We start from the raw sequence: 14,679 nt of genomic DNA on the forward strand, positions 1-14,679 counted from the left end.
CCAATGGAAACAATGTTTACCGTCAAAGGTGACAAAAACAAATAAAGCAAAGCAAAAAAAAAACTTGATAAATGTAATGTGTGAACACAGCTGACACAGACAATGAAAGAAACAAATTTTGCAAAAAATATTTTATAAAAAAAATTTTATTGACAATTCTCTGCACATTACAATTATTTTTGCAACTTTAAAAAGGCACAATAGCCCTTTCAAAAATTGCCGTCAACCCAGGCAGGGGGAGACACTGCCTTGTTGACCCACCGGGGAGATTACCCGGTGATTGGCTAAGAGCAGCCGGAAGAAGAGCCGAAGATTTGGAACATTTTTACTGGAGCGATTAACCTTTAATTCGGATTTGTGGATAGCCACGTTGCCCTCCGTGAACACATCATCGGACTAAGCGGACCCCCACGTCCCCTTTCCGGCCAGAGCCCTCCAAACCTCGGTATATGTTATTTTTATATATACCGTACAGTAGGGGCATGACCCCCTACGGGCTTATTACGAGTCAAGGGGAAACGGGGCTACGGAAAGGAAGGGAGCCCAGATATGCACTTCAATTTTTTAAATATAAAATACCGTCTCGGGAATCCGAATGAAGTATAGAAATGTCATGTCATCCATCCAATCATTACAATTTATTCAGTGTCTTGCCCCAACCAAGAATCTTTTCAGATCCACTGTTACTATTAACCTATACTGAGAAAAGAAAAACAACACCATTAAGCATCTCAATTGTTGCTCATGTGACTTACATGACTTATAGATTCAACTTCTGGCAGAAGCTTGGGAAAGGCCATACAAATTGCAGATGAAAATCATTCTATAAGGCTCTTGAATGATAAAATAGCACCCCTAGAATGTTCCATTGTTGATAGTTGTGTTCCCAGTATATGAAAATCCTTTCCTATTGGATAATTTTTTATTTAGATTAGACATGGTTGGCAAAAAGCAGGAGAAATGCTTCGTCATAAATTCAAAATTTTTTCAAGAAAATTCCTTTCATACCTAAAAAGTCCATGTATGATGTTCATCAGCTGCAATGCCAACGAAATGAAACATCTTTAGGGCCATTTAAGTACCCAGCTTCACCAACACTCTGAACGTAAAGGACAAGTTGTTCTTTAGCAAGAGAAGCAGAATTATTTGAGGCTTCTAGCTGTGACAGAACTATAAAGGATTGCTGTTACACAGGATTCATTCACACAAGATGGTACTTCTCATTAGACAATTTGCATACTCTATTAATTTACCTCACACCTTAATGGTAATGCACTTTCTGTGTTTTTTCATCTGTAGGCTCACTCTTCCATCCTGTAACACTTCCAGACTTGATTTGATCCCCCACTAAAATTCTGTGAATGCAAAATAATAGCATTAAAAATACTTTTTCGATAGACAAAAAACCGAAAAGTACCTAATTCATGTTTCATGTTGAACTTGTGCTATTTCTGGGTTTCCGTACCACACCCATTTTCAGCCCAAATACGGTCCCACAATTGTTCAGTTCCTTCACTGCATGGGCTTATTACTAACGATTCTTTTAGTGCAGCACTAACAGAATTTAAATTTAACACACTGTCAGGTGGTAGACTCAATAACTAAACAATAAATAATTGTTTGTTAAAATTCTATACTTATTTTGAATTCTTATTTGAAAAGTTTAGGTACCTGACTGTGTTCACCTAATGCCAATTCATCCTCATGTTCAGTTAGGGATGAGTTTGGAAAAACCTCCTTCACTGTTTGGAAACTGTTCCGTTCCAATTTGTTCTTTTCCCCTAGCTGAGCTTGTAGACTCAAAATTTGAGCTACAAAACACAAATGAATAAAAGCAAATAAATAGAATCATTACGTATTAGGCCTACCATCCTTAGTTTTGTTGTTATCTAATATTTTGTGTTGTTCCAATAACTGGGCCTGCAGCTTCATAATTTGATCTAAGAAGCAATAATAAATAATTGAAAACCAATATAATAATGTTTATAATTATCATTTTTTTGTTTTATTATCTTATCCATTTTTCAATTGTTCCTCCAGCCACGCGTTATTCTCCATCCACGCTACTGAACTAACTGCGAATGGCATCCAATGGACTGAAATTGCCTACGCCAGTAATAACGAGTATGAGCGGTAGATGGCTACGTGTCGGAAAAAAAGAAAAAAGTGCGATTTTTTTTTTTTTCCGCCATTTTTTTTTTTTAAATGTTAAACGGATTGCCATATACCCTGTGATATTCAACCAATTCCGATGAAGTGTCAGTTTTTTCAGAAAAAAATTTAAGCCTGACCGAGAAAAGTCGGGCTTATTTAGTCGGACTTATTTAGTCAGGCTTAAAATTTTTTTTCGGTCAGTGTATGTAGAGAATTAACTAGAAACGTGACCGGTAGATGGCGATAGCAGTAAAACAGAAAAAAGGCCAATATTTTTTATTTTTATTTTGTGTTTACGGATTGCCATATAAAGAAATCCAATAAACTCTATTTTGTGCCCGATTTTTAAAGCCAACATTTTGTACCAAAAAGTCAGGTTTTAATAATAATTTGTTCAAAAAAAATTCTCCAAATGCCAACCGAAGTACGACATCATCGCTTTCCTTGGCAACGCAGACGAAAAAAAATTGCGGGAAAAACATGTCTTGAGATTCTACCATCTACACCAGTTAAAACGAGTTGGTTAAGTGTTAGGGTGTTAACCGTTTTTAACTGCCTAAGAAAAATTTTGTGCCAATATGGGAATATCTGGGCTTTTGCCATTTTTGAAGAAATCTTCAGTGAATTGCAATGTACGACAATTTAAAGGAAAGACTGCGGCTATTGATGCCTATTGTTGGCTACATAAAGGGGCTTTTTGTTGTGCTGACAAACTTGTGAAAGGAGAAAAAACTGATATGTAACATTTACTTAAATAATCCTATTCACACATTAACACTGTTGAATATTCTATCTGTTTTACAGGTATGTTACCTACTGTATGAAGTTTATAAATATGCTTATCTCACATGATATAAAACCAATCCTAGTCTTCGATGGACAACCTTTACCTTCCAAGTTGGGAACCGAGTTGAAAAGAAGAGAGTGAGAAAAATTTTCATAATGCTTTGAAATTTCCTTAAAATACTTGTTTTACCTTGTTTAGAAACCGTGAGAGGAACAAAATTCAAGCTAGAGAATATCTCAGACAGGGAAACAATTCAAAAGCCAGGGAATGTTTTCAGAAGTGTGTTGATGTAACATCTGTTATGGCTCTGGAATTGATCAAAGTCTGTAGAGCAAGAAATATTGATTGTATTGTTGCACCGTTTGAAGCTGATGCTCAGTTAGCATATTTGGCATTACAAGGTATTTTTTGCATTGCAGATGTTTTTATTTCACTTATGTAAGTCACAAATTTATTTGATCATCAACAGGGATAGCACATCTAATCATAACAGAAGACTCAGACCTTCTTGCCTTTGGTTGTCCAAGAGTATTATTCAAAATGGACCAAAATGGATCTGGCGTTCTCATTGAGAAAGACAAGCTCTTCTTATCTCTTGGAGGTCGCGCCGAGTTCTTCAACGATGAAAAGTATGCTTTGATTGGGAAATAAACCCATTTGGGACAACCTTTTTGTAACGCAAAAATGAACGTTTTCCTAGATTTCGAAGAATGTGCATTCTATCTGGATGTGATTACTTACCGTCACTAAAAGGTATTGGGTTAGGAAAAGCGTTCAAATTTTTCAGTGGTAGTACCAACAGCGATATAAACTCGGTATTTTTTTTTTTTCAACTGCCAATTTTGTACGTTGTATTTACGCCATTATTATTTGCAGCTTCTTTGCCAAGTCCCAGGGTGTTTAAAAATGCCCACTCTTGAAATTACCCGGGAATATCGAGAAGAATTCATCAAAGCTGAGCAGACATTTCTCTATCAGCTAATCTACGATCCTCGACAGCGAAAGCTTATTCCTCTTACTCCCTATCCACCAAATTTAGATCCTACGAGTTTGCCGTTCGCCGGACAGTACATCAAAGACGATGTCGCTTTCCAACTTGCAATAGGTAAATCAGTAACCTGTGCTAACAAGATTTGATTATTATTTGTACTGTGTTAGGTAATCTGGATGCGGAAACTTTGGAGAGACTAGATAGCTACGATCCTGACACAATGGTTGAGAAACGAAATCAGTCTTTCTTTACGAAACACGTAAGCATCTGGTCTAAGAACTTCGCCGTCGTTCAGCAAACTAGTTCCTCACCAGTTGAAGTAGAAAGTGCAAATTCCTATACGCTCACTGTGTGCAAACAAGTTACTGCCAAAGTAGAATTTCGAATGCCAAAAACTGCCGAGCAAGTGCCTAGTATTAGTGACAAAGAACTAACGAATCAGTATGCCAAGGCAGAATCACCATCGTCTCCCGTTTTAGCTGCCCGTAAACGTAAACGTTCAGACGAAAACGTTTCTCCATCTCAGAATGAGAGCAGGGGGTCGATTGAGTCATCTCTTCGTTCAGATGTGTCCCAAAACGATAGCAGTAGAACACTCAATGGGCTTCCGGCAATACTGGATCCGTTTGCAGAGCCTATTATGGCTAAGGCAGTTTCCGAGAACGCTGCTATTACGCCTTCGAGAAAAAGCAATCCGTTCGTCAAGTTAAAGACTCCAACCAACAGTATCACAACACCCCCACATACCTCACCTACTGCCTCTCATTTTAGTGCACTCCATACGTTTAGCCAATTGAGAAAAATCGATGCCAATGGCCAGGAGATAGTTACCAGCGCATACTTCCAATCAGAGAAGGTCAATGTCACGGACAAACTAAAAAGCCATATTCTTAGTAGCGCTAATCACATTGCAATGCCGGTTGCCATCACCGAAGCTGTTTGCCAGCCTTTCAAGCCCGTTGTTGGAAAGCAAAATCCAAGTCCACCTATAACGGTAATAAAAAATTATTCTTCTATTTATCAATATAACTTTTTCGCTTTTAACATTCGTAGGATTCGCTGCTCATCATTGAGGACATGAAAAAGGAATCTACCGTCACGAAGACCCCTCTTAGTGGATTCCGAGTGTCGGGTCTTAGTCGGCGAGTTCCCAAGACTTCTTCAAAAACGGGCGTAACGGATGGCATGAAACAACTTGATTTGCGAAGCATGTTCGGTGCTAAGCCGTAGGTTGTTCGGTTTACCCAACATTCCAAATCTCAGGATGGTTTTCTTTCGTTTTTCTTGAATTTTTTATCAATTTTTTCTTGTACATTTTAATGCAACTTCAGTTGTCCAGGTGATTGTTAGGTTAATAAATTCCGAATTTTCAAAATAATTTTTCAGCTATCAAAGCTGCTAATTATTTATGTAAAAAATAAGTTCTTCACAGTGCGTCGGTAACATGAAACAGCGAAAAGGTGTCAGCTTGTTGGTCTGTCCATGATATGAAGTATTGGAGAACCTAAACGAACACGAGCCGAGGCATTTGTTATTGTTATTTTAAAAGATCGAAATGCATATCTATTACCGAACGAAGAAAGTAGTCGAGTAGAGAGAATGGCTAGCTGCTCTCATAAACCAAAGTTGTTTTATGGCATACAGTACCAGACCTTCTAATATGTCCAATTCGTTTTCAGGTCGGTTCTCATTGGCGAAATGTTGTTCCAATCGCGGTGATCCGATAACGATAATTCGTAAATTTTGAGTAGACATGATTTCATTCAACCAATGAAGAGGATCGACGGACAGTTCATCGTACAACTCATCGTCGTATATGTCCACAATCTGTGAAGGCAAGTAACCCCCCATTTTAAAGATAAAAAATTGGCCACTTAATTTGAAAATGAACTTACTTTAATGTTTTGTTTTCTCAGTTTATCTTTCAACTCATCAACTTGTTGCATCAACTGGCAGCTCTCACGCAACCATAGCAGTAGAACGTTCTTTTTTGTGTTACTGATGGTTGATGACGTAGCTCCCGCTAAATGGATGGCTGAAAATTTGTGATGGTTACGCCTTGAAGCTGATCGCTTTCTCCTGATCTGATAGATTAAGGCTACCACGAATCCGATAGCTATGACAAGGCTTATCACCATGGCGGCCAACATCGTCGCAGAGTGATTACCAATTCTGTCGCTGTCAACAGTCACAGCACATGATTTCGTGATGACAAGTAACACCTTATACTGATTACCTTATAACTGATCCTGTGGGTAACCATTCCAGGTTTCCAGAAGGTGGAGAATGAGCAAGCTCGATCACATCACTGTGGACAATACAGTGGTCCTTGACCTGCCATACGTTGCCATAATTGCACCGCTAATCGGATACAGTTTTCCTTGGTTAGGGATTCCATTTCTTTTTTCAAATCCTAAAATATTTGATAGGTACCTGATCAATAGGCCGCACAAAGGCGCAGTATTTCCCGGGAGATAAATTCTCAAAAGTGCATTCTGGTATCGTCTAGTCAGCACGAAATTAATTAAAAAAAGCATATGTTACCAGATAAAAAGGCAAGTCGTACGTACTTGATTTGCATAGCAAATTGACGTATGTCCAACGGAAATAGATAACGAGGAAGGATCACAATCCGATAATAAAACTTCGTACAAAATGAAATCATATTCCGGATCAGCTGGAAGAAACTGGATGACAATACTGGAACTAGAATGACAACAATTGATTACCAAACCAAGCGCACGTCACCGTTATGTTGTTGACCAATCAACGAATGTTTTGGCTGGATGGAATGCCTTTTTCTAGCACTTTCCTTATAATTGGTTTTATTTTTTGACAATAACTTGCTCCCTGTGGTGCCACCCACAATAACATTCTAGGCTTTCGACTAATTTTAACTTACTATACTGGCAGGGGATGAATGATGAATTGCGTAGTCCAGTTCTGAACTGCCATTGGAAGGCGCGTAGTTCGCACGATGAAATAAGCATTAATTGACTGGAAGCTGATCGTATTGTTGATCCATGGGACAACTGTCAGGCGATAGAACCCACTGTAAACATACCGCAAACTGACGAGAAAATCCTATGAAAGGCTCGTAAGTTTAATAAGCATAAATGTATAGCCAAATTTCAAATAAACCTACCGTTTCCGTGCTAATATCATACACTGTGTGAGATGAAAGATGAGCATCTTGACAGGAAGCTTCCGGCTCCAACTGATTCCAATTGGCGAGTAAATAAATCTTGTAGGAAGTGAAACGCTGATCATCCCTGTTTTCTTTGGGAAACGAGACGTTGACAGCAGCAGCCACTTCGTCAAAATCTAACAACAGTTTATCAACGCCGTTGTTGTATTTGTCACACACTCGCTGCAAACTCTGTAGTCCTTCTCCGGCTGAAATTATTGCGAATAACAATGCGCAGCACAACAATGTCCTATGCATGTCGGCACTACATGATCCTGTTGAGCGCACAAGTTCCAACAAACTGGACGCAACGACCATCAACCACTCAATGAGATATGGGTTGGAGGCAAACTTTGGCATTCCATTCTAACGAAATTTTTGATAGACTGGCCTCGTTAAGGTTGTCATCAGTAGTTCTCAGGAAAGACGGGATGCTGCTTGGAATTAGAAATGAAAAACCTTCGGTGGCGAACAACACAGGCACTAATAGGCAGCTGGCCCCGTAGCGCCTGCGTAGTAACAAGTGAAGTCCACAGACTGACGTTCGTGACTAGCTACCCGAATGCGTTCGCCTATTTATCCTTAATTAAATTCTTTTGTTTTTTTTTGTGGCAAAGATTTTTCTCTCTCATACCGCTTGGACAGAAAGGCATGAGATAGAATAATAGCAAGCACCAAATGCCATCGCAGCGCGATCGTTATTGATCGTCGTTTCAGTATCTTGCTACGGGACCCTGTAAATCGTACACTTCAAAGTAGAAAAATAACATTTAAAAAGCTGTTTGAACCATTTTTGCAACAACGTAAAAATAAATTTGACAGTTTGGTGGGGACACATGGACAAATCATGCAAAGCAACTAGAACTTAGGAAAAGAAAACTGACCTCTGTTTCCTCAGGAACAGGTGGTGACGTGCCAATCGATTCGTTCCATCAGTGCTTGGTATGCGGCTAACGCAAGACAACAGTGCAACTTGAGTTACTAAATAATTCATTAGGCCTCATTAAATCCTGCGAGAGCCTAACCGATCAAAAAACGGATAGTTCTGTTGTCAGATTTTGCAACATACTTTGTTGTTTTCCACCCGATAAACCACGAACGCTAAACGCGTGGTTCGAGTGCAAAAACATCCAATACGATGCGCAGTAAAATCGAACTTTAAACGACTTGACTGCAAGACCTTGTTTAACATACTACCGAATTCGGTATTCAACATCGAAAATACCACATTGAAGGTCTATTTGCAAGAACTACTATTGTTTCCTTGGTGACCGTGAAACTTTTAAGGAAAACAAAGTTTCAAATAAGCCACTGCGAGGAATTCTGGGAATTATTACACTCGTGGAGCCCCACGCACGATAAATACATTTTTTTTTCATTCGTTTGTCTATTCTCACATCGATATGATACACATGTACAAATGTTTTTTGCCGTCCAGCAACGAGGCTCAAGACACCATCACGTTTTGACACGCAGTCACACACATGCATCGAAAAAATTGACATGATTCTTTTTAGTCAAATAAAAATCTTATGGTATACAAATTGGGGTAGAAAAAGGTGGCCAGTTAGGTGAGCGGAAGGTATGTAAAGGAAAGGAGATAGAAGCGAAAATTATTAATGACAATAGTGTAAGCAATTTATGAGACGGAGCAAACCATCAATGTACTGATTATCTATCCGCGGTTAACGATTCAAGTGCCAAGATCAAAATTACTTTCAAATTATTACCTTTTTTTTTAAGGTTTTCACACTACAAAGTCTTGTAAAGTTGAATGTTTTAGTAAATGTTACTACTTTTTCTTTTACCGTATAACGCCAATATTAATGGGAAAACAAATTAAACCCCCTCGCTGAAAACTACAAAAAAAGAACAAACTCTCTGAAGAGGTTAAGATTTCGTTTTTTAACAAGAATAATGAAGAACGGTTGGGAAGGGAAACCGAAACTCATAGCAGCAGATTCGAACTACCTTAAACACGGCACAAGTGATAGGGGCAAAGACAGAAGTTTGACAATTATTTTTGTCCAACTATGTTTTCCTTTTGACAACTGTTTGGATTCAACCGATTATTTTGTCTATTTGGATTCAACCGATTATTTTGTCTATCACGTTGATGACAGACATCGTTCCCTTGTTTCTGATCAAGAGCTTAACCAAAATAACGAACGTATCTCTTCGTTCAAAAAGAATTGCGGACTGAGTAGCGGGTGTGAATTGTTGAACGTTTCGTTTGTTTTTTTCTGAAGGATTTCAAGTGTCGGTTAAAAGAAAAAAAAAAGTGGAACAAGTGTAGAAAAGAAGGGCCAGGAGCATCTCGAGCTGGATCGCGTGACTTGATGACGAGCAGGAGCATAGACCGCACCGCTTGAATTCACTTTATCAAGGTTCATTAGAAAAATAATGGTTCACTATGATTTTCACGAACGGGTCTAGTTTTTGTACGGGTACTTCCCTCTTACTCGTCTGTCGGTAAGAGTCCCCAAACCCACATCACACACACGCTCACATCCCTTCATTCACTTTGCAACTTCTTCACCAGTAACCTTGGCCTGAGTCGTCTCATGCGTGAGTAATTTGACCCCTCTACAAAAACATGGAAACAATCAGAACGTGGCCCGTAAAAAAAATAAATAAATAAAATTGTGACACTCACCGGTTGGTGTCGTTGCTTTCGTTGCTATTCACACTCGCTTTCCCGTTACTTTGAGAGGCGGCCGGCGCATTTGCTGAAGCGGCAGGCGTCTGTTTTCGTTGAGTTGACTGATGACCACCTCGTCGGCCACCGCGCGCCGTCCTTCCACCCCGAGTGGAGTAATGGACATGTCCATTTCTCTGAGATGGATTCTGAGTAGCTACTACACCTCCACCACGTCCAGCTGCGGGTCCCATATGACCACGTCCGCGGGGACCGCCATAGTTAGGCACCCATGAGCTCACCACCACGCCGGCAACTTCAAGCTGGCCACCTCTAGCCACGCCGCGACGTTGGCCACCACGCTTTAATCCACCAGGTAGATTGATATTGAATGGACCATTCAAGAAATCGCGAGAAGCCCCTAAAATGTGCATACATTAGTAAACGGTATGAAACTCGAAATTGTTCGAATATTACAAGCCGGATCGTGCATTGGAGCCAATGCTGGAGGACGGGGTGGAAGCGGAGTGAGTACTAGGCCGTCCAGGATGGCCTTGCGTAGTTTCTCCACTTTCATGATGAGATCTCCACGATGCTCGCACAGTTCGTGAAGGTCTCTAACAGTCTGCGTTCGGCTAAGTTTAGTATGGAATAGTTTTCCATCAAAGAAGAGCCAAGGACAGCAGACTGGCCAAGGGACGGGGGAGCCACACGCATCGTTCACGAGCAAGGCCGTCTCGACGCCTTCCATTACCAAGGTTGCTAGCTGAACGCCACGTGCACTCACCTTCGTAAGCTTTTCAACGAGCCAAAACAAGGGAGATTGTTTAACGGCCGAATGAGAAAAGCGAATTCACTTAAAATACCTGGAGATCTTGCAGATAATTGGGGTTTGTAATTTCCATTGCAAAAGCTTGTACGATTAAAGCATCTAATTCTTGTTTCTGAAGAATTGTTCCTTGCGAAGCAGCCATTATGTACCTCAGCACACATGCTAATATCAGTAAATGCTGAGGAACATACTCCGGATTCAACATTAAAACAGTATCGGCATGTAGACAAGATAAGAAAGCTCTTAACCGTCTCTTTTTATCATCTAGCAACAGGGAAAAAAAAACTGTTAATTGGCTGACAACTAATATGTAACAAACTAGTGTGGCAAAATGCGATCAGAAAGACTAATCATTGCCAACATTATATGTTCTAGGGTTAGACAAGTTATCATCATTGCTTCGGACATTGAATTTCAAATTTTTACTTGAAATATTATTTGAAATACACACCCATGGACGTTCCAAACCAAAGGCGATGAACAGTTGGAACGGGCCAGCCAACTGCAGCCGCGACAACAATTTCTGGATGACGATAAGGGTTGGCCGCTGTCCACACCCACTCTCGGATTTTGATTTCAGGTATGAGCGGATTTGACTGATTGACGGATCCCGGGCCGTTCAACGACTGGGGAGGCACATAGCTACCGGTAGACGCTGAAACACTGGCTGTCGATGAACCATTGGCAACTCCATCTAATAACATCAATAATTAATTCCTAATCACGTTTGTTCCTGATGTAAAACACTTACTAGCTTCCGGTTTCTCGTGAGGTTGTTCACGTTGCTTTTCAGCTAGGAAGGTGTGGTGGTGAAGGTTAAACAAAATGGCATAAACCATCTGGCGAACAGGTCGGTAGAAGAGCTGTATATTGGGGACTTCGCGATGGCACTGATCTTCCAGAACGACTGGCAGACGAATTTCTCCCTAGGAAATTCAAACATGAATACTATCATTAAAAAGGGCCTTACTTGGTGAAATTTTGTTGCATCAGTTTGACAATTCTTAAAAGTTTAATTGTCGAATGCCATATTGAGAACGCAGTTCGAGATGAAGAACAGGATCCCACCTAGACATTGCATTTCATTTCCCTTCGTTTGACGACCGCTACCCAGTATTAGACTAGAAGCGGCGCTTTTTGAAGGTGCACGTACAGGCTGCTAATGATAGTATGTCTCACACGTTACCTGAGTCAAAAGCTGATACATGTAAGGCGACATGAGACCACGGCGATGCCTCTCGTAGGCAGTCCTCAACACCTCAGCGGCGACTGGAGGAAGAGAAGGTTGGTATTGACCCTCTCCTGTTTTCGGACCTCCCCATACTTCACGTTCACGGTTAGGGGATGTGGCGCCAGAGCTACTTCCGCTGCTACTACCTTGCGGCTGCGAACCTCCATTCACGTATCCTCCTACATAGAAAAGCAAAAGCTATTAAAACCACGTTCACATGTAACTAGATTTGTTACAAGACGTGCTACTTTCAGCAAGACTAATCAATGCATCACAGACATCAAATTGAAGTTTTGTCATCATGAAACAGAATGGAGTTCATAGTAAGGAATAGTGATTATACCATTTTCAATAACCTCTTCTTGAGGTTGATCACCTGAGGACGGAACAGCATCAGGAATTTCGTTTTGCTAGACGCCGAATTATTATGAGTGAAAATTGAATAGATTAAAATTATTTCTTTTACTTACCTCCTCATCTGCCGCTTCAGAGGCCAGCTTCCTGGCTTTGCTTTCATGGGTAGCATTACCATGCTTATGATGTTTCCCCTCATGATGATGATTATGCTGCCTCACTGTTCGAAAGGAAATGAACTAAAAACAGAGAGCTGGTATTTTTCTCTGTAAAATAACTTACACAACGTAGCATTTTTATGCCGTCCGTACTGATCACGTGTTCCATTCAAGAAATAATTAACAGCTTGTTTGAAACGATTGACTCGACCGTCGGTGGTCGAATTGAACACTTTGGCTCCAACACTCTCCAGATTGTCGATGGAAGGCAGTTCGCGTACGAATGATGCTACCGCGCGTATAACTCCTTCCGGTTGATTCTGAATTAACACAAGCAGAAGATCAACATTTAATTACGCCATTTTAACGAGACTAATGCTTACCAAAGGCGTCTGATTTTCCTCGCATATCCGCTTGTGGAACTCCCTCAAATCAGCATCAGTAAGAAGAAAATTACCCAGCAATGCCGCCAAAACGCAGAACCTGTTGGGATTTAGATTCAAACCTTTGGCTACCTCGTCCAAAATAAATTCTTTCGTTTCCAATGAACCCTAGTGATGACAAAAGGCAGCGTCGTTATATTAACGAGCTGAAGCTATTCTAGTTCAACATTTACTTTATAAGTGAGTTTCAACTGCTTGGAAGAGAAATATCTGGGCGGATCGAAAATGGCATATTCGGCATCTTCCGCCAAAATACCGTGAAAGTGATTATCACGACAAAATCCTATCACTTCTTGATGATGATCATCAACACTGCTCAACTAGAAAAGCAGCGTTAGCATCGTGATTACAGTGGTAAAAGTATAAAAAGCTTTTATTACCACAGCGATTTTTAAATGACGTAGAGCGAGGCGCAAAGCCGTCCTGAGCGTGGACGGAGGCACCCACCAGACTTTCGGTGGCGGAGTTCCTTTGGTATGAAGGTGTCGCAACACCTGATATATATTGCTTCTAGCGGCTAGTTGATTCCTAACCCATTCATGCATACGCGGGGGTTCCAAAGCGCCATTGAAAAAGACGGCTAAATGGAGGTTGTGTGCATGCAAAGTCTGAACCAGAGAAGCCAAGAATTGCAACATGCGATTCCACTGGCCACCACAGATCCAATCTGTAATAAAACACCAATTCACCTGAATTAGTTTCCTTAATGATACCCAAAACATGAATAGCCTAATAAACCACGATTAAACAAAACAGACCAAAAAGCGTACCTGAAACGTAGCCACCATATAGTCTGTCAAGGCAGCATTCTGCATCAACAACAAGGCTGAGTGCAACCCTCCCTTGATAAGGGCTGGCAACTGAGGAAGCAATCCTCAGCAAATCCACAGACACACAGGCCCCAGCAAACTGAGACTCGATCAGTTGTTGCAAAGACTGCAGCCCCATGGTTCCACTGGGCATTTATCCCATCCAAATAAAATAGACTGAAAAAAAAAAGTTGACTCAGTAAAATGATGAAAGACACAGAAAACAGAAACAAAAGTGCACATCAACGTCACATCAATGTAAAGTCAATGACAATTAATTACAAAACGTCACATACGATACGTACGATAAAGCTTTGGCAAAACCTCTACAGAATGATTTCTCAGTTGAAAATTGAAGGATGACAACTACTGAACTCATAACACAGAAAAGCAAATAAGATAATGTCATACACCAGTGCCTCGCCATGCGGCGTATCCAGACTAGTGTGTACTTCATTAACACGAGATTCCAGCATGGAGAACACAGGACTACCATGTCTACTCGTTAAAACATGGTCGTCGACAAAGCAAAGGAAGAATAATAAAAAAAAAAAGACAACTCACCTGTGATTGTAAAAACTGACGGATTTTTACTGAGGAAACATGCTGGTGGTTAAAACAATACTGAACGGGAGTGAAACGTATATGAAATGGGTTTTTCAGAGTCGGCCGTCCTTTACAGCGACTCGCACGTTGGACGATTCCATGTTGGCTAAATATCCAGGTGGCGCTGTCGCACCACGTGAGTAACAATTGAGCAGCGCCAACCGCTCAACTTCCCTCTTGCCCATTCATGGCGCCCAATTCAAACCTTTATGTCTCAAATGAAAACAGAAGACGTACCACTTACAAAGTATCAACAAGTACATGGCATTAAAAAAAAAAGTTAATTAATTGACAACATTTTGTACATTCAAGTAGCAGTCAATGTACATGTGTTAAATTTATTAAACAAAAATATTTTTAAGCACCCGTAAGTACTAAATCTTCGTTTCGCATGGAATATGATTGTCAGAAACAGTATATTTGATACTGTACTGTTTAAAAACATTAGTTCACTGAACATTCAAAAATATGTATATTTTGGAATGTTAA

General features: G+C 40.4%; 3 protein-coding genes across 6 annotated transcripts; 1 reads left to right on the forward strand and 2 right to left on the reverse strand.

Annotated features, from left to right (window-relative positions):
- The first annotated feature begins 2,645 nt into the window (after nt 1–2,645).
- LOC130695622 (exonuclease 1-like) lies at nt 2,646–5,263 on the forward strand. 2 transcript variants are annotated; one of them, XM_057518784.2, is made up of 8 exons: nt 2,646–2,893; nt 2,959–3,078; nt 3,140–3,342; nt 3,411–3,570; nt 3,642–3,756; nt 3,818–4,046; nt 4,100–4,926; nt 4,986–5,263. In XM_057518784.2, the coding sequence occupies exons 1-8, from the start codon at nt 2,733–2,735 to the stop codon at nt 5,160–5,162; spliced, it is 1,992 nt and encodes a 663-aa protein (XP_057374767.1). In that variant the 5' UTR covers nt 2,646–2,732; the 3' UTR covers nt 5,163–5,263. The 2 variants fall into 2 exon arrangements, with proteins under 2 accessions (XP_057374767.1, XP_059352020.1); XM_059496037.1 differs by lacking the exon at nt 2,646–2,893 and adding an exon at nt 2,908–2,958 and having other exon boundaries at nt 3,024–3,078.
- A 44-nt stretch (nt 5,264–5,307) lies between these two features.
- Nucleotides 5,308–7,797, reverse strand: LOC130695627 (uncharacterized). 2 transcript variants are annotated; one of them, XM_057518790.2, is made up of 8 exons: nt 7,078–7,797; nt 6,835–7,016; nt 6,503–6,638; nt 6,366–6,437; nt 6,169–6,293; nt 5,828–6,104; nt 5,503–5,759; nt 5,308–5,436 (listed from the first exon to the last, which is right to left on the reverse strand). In XM_057518790.2, the coding sequence occupies exons 1-8, from the start codon at nt 7,477–7,479 to the stop codon at nt 5,331–5,333; spliced, it is 1,557 nt and encodes a 518-aa protein (XP_057374773.1). In that variant the 5' UTR covers nt 7,480–7,797; the 3' UTR covers nt 5,308–5,330. The 2 variants fall into 2 exon arrangements, with proteins under 2 accessions (XP_057374773.1, XP_057374772.1); XM_057518789.2 differs by having other exon boundaries at nt 5,828–6,110; nt 7,078–7,794.
- A 703-nt stretch (nt 7,798–8,500) lies between these two features.
- On the reverse strand, nt 8,501–14,289 carry LOC130695617 (constitutive coactivator of PPAR-gamma-like protein 1 homolog). 2 transcript variants are annotated; one of them, XM_057518776.2, is made up of 15 exons: nt 14,149–14,289; nt 13,546–13,761; nt 13,156–13,442; nt 12,949–13,095; nt 12,716–12,883; nt 12,457–12,652; nt 12,291–12,394; nt 12,164–12,230; nt 11,776–11,999; nt 11,341–11,515; nt 11,041–11,283; nt 10,624–10,853; nt 10,235–10,553; nt 9,776–10,178; nt 8,501–9,705 (listed from the first exon to the last, which is right to left on the reverse strand). In XM_057518776.2, the coding sequence occupies exons 2-15, from the start codon at nt 13,736–13,738 to the stop codon at nt 9,639–9,641; spliced, it is 2,823 nt and encodes a 940-aa protein (XP_057374759.1). In that variant the 5' UTR covers nt 13,739–13,761; nt 14,149–14,289; the 3' UTR covers nt 8,501–9,638. The 2 variants fall into 2 exon arrangements, with proteins under 2 accessions (XP_057374759.1, XP_057374760.1); XM_057518777.2 differs by lacking the exon at nt 14,149–14,289 and adding an exon at nt 13,996–14,019.
- Nucleotides 14,290–14,679: the final 390 nt, after the last annotated feature.

The sequence above is a fragment of the Daphnia carinata genome, chromosome 7 (assembly GCF_022539665.2).
Source record: "Daphnia carinata strain CSIRO-1 chromosome 7, CSIRO_AGI_Dcar_HiC_V3, whole genome shotgun sequence".
NCBI classification, from domain to species: domain Eukaryota; kingdom Metazoa; phylum Arthropoda; class Branchiopoda; order Diplostraca; family Daphniidae; genus Daphnia; species Daphnia carinata.